This window comes from Colobus angolensis, unplaced genomic scaffold, assembly GCF_000951035.1.
Source record: "Colobus angolensis palliatus isolate OR3802 unplaced genomic scaffold, Cang.pa_1.0 Scaffold60, whole genome shotgun sequence".
Classification (NCBI taxonomy): Eukaryota; Metazoa; Chordata; class Mammalia; order Primates; family Cercopithecidae; genus Colobus; species Colobus angolensis.
The window spans coordinates 52,877-57,994 of record NW_012119599.1 but is presented as its reverse complement, the minus strand read 5'-3'; the positions used below and the strand labels follow the sequence as shown (position 1 = coordinate 57,994).

At 56.6% G+C, this 5,118-nt stretch overlaps 1 protein-coding gene across 1 annotated transcript in view; it reads left to right on the top strand.

The window, feature by feature from the left end:
- The first annotated feature begins 457 nt into the window (after positions 1 to 457).
- Positions 458 to 5,118, top strand: part of CCDC9 (coiled-coil domain containing 9) — a 15,329-nt gene continuing 10,668 nt past the window's right edge. Inside the window, exons 1-5 of the mRNA XM_011962928.1 lie at positions 458 to 835; positions 1,684 to 1,764; positions 1,917 to 2,021; positions 3,661 to 3,762; positions 3,928 to 4,179. Of these exons, the coding sequence (XP_011818318.1) occupies positions 1,762 to 1,764; positions 1,917 to 2,021; positions 3,661 to 3,762; positions 3,928 to 4,179 (462 nt within the window). The 5' untranslated portion in view covers positions 458 to 835; positions 1,684 to 1,761. The remainder of the gene's footprint in view (positions 836 to 1,683; positions 1,765 to 1,916; positions 2,022 to 3,660; positions 3,763 to 3,927; positions 4,180 to 5,118) is intronic.

Sequence of the window (5,118 nt, the reverse complement as noted above, 5' to 3'; positions counted from 1 at the left end):
GGACGTTGGGGGCGGACCCAGAGGCTGACGCGTGCCGGGGGCGGGGCCGCAATGTAGTGGGGAGCCAGGTGGCGGGGCCAGGGAGCTGGCGGTTAATGCTGGGGGTGGAGCCAGAAAGTTTCGTCTGAGCCACGAGCGCGGCCAGAGCGTTGGCGGGGAAGCGGGGAGCTGAGGCAGAACCCTGGGGAAGCTACGGGTGGGGCCAGATGCTGACGTAACGAGGTGTGGGAGGGAGTCAGGGGGCGTGTCCAGGAAGTTGGCCAGGCCAATAGGAGGCGGGGCCAGAGGGTTGCCTGGGCAGGTCGGAGGCGGGGCTAGAATAATAATAATGAGATGGGAGGGGCGGGTCTAGGCTGTTGCCTGGGAGAAAGTCGGGAGCGGGGCCAGGTTAATGGCCCATGGGTTGGGGCGGGGCTAGAGCGGTTTCCAGGTTGTCGGGGAAGTGGCCCTGGCATTCCCAGCTGGATTGAGGCTGGAGCTTTGCATAGAAAATCTGGGGCGGGCCTGGGTATTTTTGTCCTTGTTGGGGCTGGTGGAGTATTCAGTGGGGCAAAAGTCCAGTTCCAGGAAGCCTCGCCAGTGAGTTCTGGGCATGTGTACAGAATCTTTTCGGGGGAGGCGGGAGGCTGTCGAGCTTCCTTAGGGTGCTGGAGATGGGGACTAGGAAGTCCCTGGGGAAGGTGTGGGCTTGGCGTGTTCTCTGAGAACTTGGGCAGCCAATAAGAGTGGGGTTCAGACTTTCTTTGAGCGTGGGATTGGGAATGTTTCTGAACCTTACCTGGCGGAGCTAGAATATTCGCCTGGATATGAGAGGCACCAGGATGAGCACAGGAAGGTGGATCTGGAACTTTGTTGTGCAGGCTGGTTGGAGGTGTTGTAGTTGGAACTCTTTTGATAGGGAACTATATCAAAAGCACTCATACCACAGGGTATGCAGGCTGGACTAGAATCTGCCTTTGGAGGAGAGCAGTGTTGGATACTTAAGTAGTGGGTGGGGGCCAGAATATCCCCAAGGTGGGTTTGACTAGATTGTTTACATGGGAACTGGGTGAGTCCACAAAGATCATGAAAGGGCTGAGTCTTAATTTTTTTTTTTGAGACGGAATCTTGCTCTGTTGCCCAGGCTGGAGTGCAGTGGCGCGATCTTGGCTCACTGCAAGCTCCTCCTTCCTGGGTTCACGCCATTCTGCTGCCTCAGCCTGTAGCTGGGACTGCAGGCGCCCGCCACCACGCCCGGCTAATTTTTGTATTTTTAGTAGAGATGGGGTTTCACCGTGTTATCCAGGATAGTCTCGATCTCCTGACCTTGTGATCTGCCCATCTCGGCCTCCCAAAGTGCTGGGATTATGCCTGGCCTGCCTGGCTAATTTTTTTGTATTTTTTTTAGTAGAGATGGGGTTTCACCCTGTTAGCCAGTATGGTCTTGATCTCCTGACCTCATGATCCACCCGTCTAGGCCTCCCAAAGTGCTGGGATTACAGGCGTGAGACACCACACCTGGCCCATCTTAATTTCTACGGAGAAGGTGGAGCTGGCAGTTGAAGGGAGGGAGAGTGAGGGCTAGAATTCTCTTGTGGTACAGGTTTTTTTTTGTGTGTGGCTGTGAGGAGCCCCCAGTATGTTAGAGGATGAAGTAGATTGGGGGGCCATTGGCCTTAGTCCTTCTTTTTCTTCTGCCCCCAGGAACCCTCAGTGCTGTGTCTAGATTCTGCAGGGGAGGTTTGCTGGTACCTTGACCCTTGACCCCACCCAGCCAGCGAAATGGTGAGGCTGAAAGTGGGTCTCTAGAATCTCAGTTTTGGAGAAGGGGGCTTGGGAGGATGGGATCCAGGGGGGCAGACTCTCAGACCCTGGGGAAAATCCCTGGTATGGATGGAGGTTTTTCCTTCCATCCCTCAACTGCCTCCTGGTCTCAGGCAGCCACACTCGATTTGAAATCAAAGGAGGAGAAGGATGCTGAGTTGGACAAGAGGATCGAGGCTCTTCGGCGGAAGAATGAGGCCCTCATCCGGCGCTACCAGGTGCCCTAGCCCCGCCCTGGGAGACCCCATCCCCTCTCTTCCCCGCAGTGAGTTTTTCTCACCTCTCCCTTAAAACCTTTTCATGGCTCCCCATCACTGTCAGGATAAAAGCCAAAGGCCTTAGCCTGACATCCCTTCTTTCATTCCATTATTCATTCATTCATTCATTTGTTCACAAGTATTCCCCAAGATCTTTACCATACCAGCCCCGGTGCTGAGTGGTGCTGGGGATACAGCTGTGACTGAGACAGACCCAGGCCTACCCCTCCAGGGTCCACCGTCTAGTCAGGGATGTCCCAGAGCAGACAAGTCTGGAATCAGGAAATTCAGGGGTCTGTGGGAGTCCGGAGGAGGCGCCTGCCCAGCCTTGGGGATATCAGGAAGGGTTTCCTGGAGGAGTAGACTCTGAGGCTTGAGTGGTGAGTAGACAATAACCAATTGAGAAGGAGAGGGGAACATGTTTCAGGCAGAGAGAACAGTTTGTGCAAATGTTGGAAGCAAGAGAGAGCTTGGAGCTTCAAGTTGGAGGGTTGGTTAGGAGAGAATTGACCTGGGCAGGTCAGCAGGGACTAGGCTGTGCGGGGCCCTGAATGCCACCAGGCTGAGTTTGAACTTTGTCCTGAGGGCACTGGGGAGCCAGGGAGAGCCTTGAGCAGGGGTGGGACCCGTCAGAATAGTTCTTTAGGAAGACCCCTCTAGGTGCTGTGTGGTGGTGGGTGGGAGGAGGTGATGCTGGAGCCCAGTGACTGAGGAGGAAGCTGGGGCTGGAACCCTCGTGGGAGAGGAGGTACCTGGCTCAGGGCAGGGCTGTTGAGAGGAACTCAGTTACTAAAGGGCAGTTGGGGGCAGGCGGAGGAAGAGGGAGGATTTAGGACAAGGCCGCTGAGTAGGTGGTGTGGCTGTCCCTGAGATGGGGTCTAGGGGGAGGCGTGGCTTTCATTTGTTCATTCTTCATGAATTCATTCATTTTATAAAAGGCATATTGAATTTCCCTTGTGGGCCAGGCAGCGTTCTAGACTTGGGATACATGTCAGTGGCATACATCACTGAAAGCGGACCGACATTCCTGTCCCCAGGCAGATTCTGCTGTAGTGGAGGAAGCAGACAGTGAGCAAGACGCACAGGGTGCTGGGTGCAAATGGGATGAGAACAGAGAGGGTGGCAGGGAGCTGGTTTCCATAGGGTGCTCAGGGAAAGCCTCACCGGAAGGCAGCATTGGAGCAGAGACCTGCAGGAGGTGAGGGGTTGGAAGATCTCTGGGAAAAGTGTTCCTGGCAGAGGGAGCCGCTGGTGCAAACCCCCGAGGCAGGTTTGAGCTGGATGTGTTCTGGGAATAGCAAGGAAGCCGGAGTGATCGCGGGGCGGGGGGTGAGAGACGAGGTCAGGGAGGTACCAAGGCCAGACCCCACGGGTCCCACAGGATGTGGGGAAGGTTGTTACTCAGAGATGGGCACCACAGGAGCGTTCTGAGTGGGGCAGCAATGTGATGGGGTTTGAGGGATATGAGTGGCCTTCTTGTCCAGAGCCCAGGAGAGAGGCCTGGGCTGGGGCCAGACTTAGGCGGAGATCAGGGGTCTGTGGGAGTCCGTCTGGTGGACAGGGCACCTGACGCTTCCCTACCCCGGGTGTCTGTTCCTAGGAGATTGAGGAAGACCGTAAGAAAGCTGAACTTGAGGGAGTCGCGGTCACAGCTCCCCGAAAGGGCCGCTCAGTGGAGAAGGAGAACGTGGCAGTGGAGTCGGTGAGCTCATCACTGGGGTTAGGGATCCTGGGGATGGGGAGGGGCAGAGGGTTGAGGCCTGGGACCCAGGAGCCCCCAGCTGTCCTGTACCAGTGGGTGGCCTCCATCCTGGCCGCATGCCTGCCTGGCCCAGTGACTGTATTTTTCCCATCTCCTCTCTTCCAGGAGAAGAACCTGGGTCCTTCCCGGAGGTCTCCTGGGACCCATCGGCCCCCAGGGGCCAGCAAGGGGGGCCGGACTCCTCCACAGCAGGGAGGCCGGGCTGGCATGGGCCGAGCATCACGCAGCTGGGAGGGCAGTCCTGGGGAGCAGCCTCGAGGAGGGGGAGCTGGGGGCCGTGGCCGGAGGGGCCGGGGCCGGGGTTCCCCTCACCTCTCTGGAACTGGAGACACCTCAATCTCCGACCGTAAATCTAAGGTAGGAGCTAGGCAGCACCTGGAGCCCTGGCTGAGGTTCTCCGTTGTCTGTTTCTGTCTGTTCCTCCTCTCAAATGCACAGTTGTCCTGTGTGTCCATCTTTCGGCATCTCTCTCTGAGCCTCTGCATCTGGCTCTGTTTCTCTCTTCCTTTACCACCTCCTCCTCCTCCCGCTCTCCCTCTTCTAGTTCCTCCTGTTCCTTCCCTCTCTCCTCACGCCCAGAGCTCGCATGTTCTTCCTTGTCTCTTTCTCTCCTGCCCGTGCTGCCCCTCTTCTCATTCCTCCTTGCCTGCCTTCTCTCCCCTCTCCTGCAACACCTAGTGCTGCGTGTCCTTCTCTGTCTCTCGCTCTTTGTCTCCGTTTTTCTGGCTTTCTGGTGCATGCTTGCCGGCTCATCCTCTGTCCCCACCTCTCCTGCCTTTCTGGCACTGTGTGTGTGTCTGGTGGGCTGTCTCTATCTGGTGTGCTTGTGGGCACAGGCTCTGTGTGTGTCTGGTGGGCTGTCTCTGTTTGGTGTGCTTGTGGGCACAGGCTCTGTGTGGCATTCTGTTTCTGTGTTTGTGTTGGTCCCCGGCTTTGTTTGTGGGGAGCAGTGATCTTACTGTAACTGCCTCACTCATCCATGATGTGCAGGTCAGCAGGGTGTGAGGCGGTCTAGCTGAGTGGCTGACAGCCCACCGTGGGCATGGGTCGAACCTGGTTCTGTGAGTTACCTGTCCTTGGGCAGCTCACTTTGCCTGTGAGCTTCTGGTTCTAGCATTTACACGGGAATAAGAAGATTCAAAAATTAGCCGGGCGTGGTGGTGGGCACCTGTCATCCCAGCTACTTGGGAGGTTGAGGCAGGAGGATCACTTGAACCTGGGAGGCGGAGGTTGCAGTGAACTGAGATCATGCCATTGTACTCCAGTCTGGACAACAAGAGTGAAATTCTGTCTCAA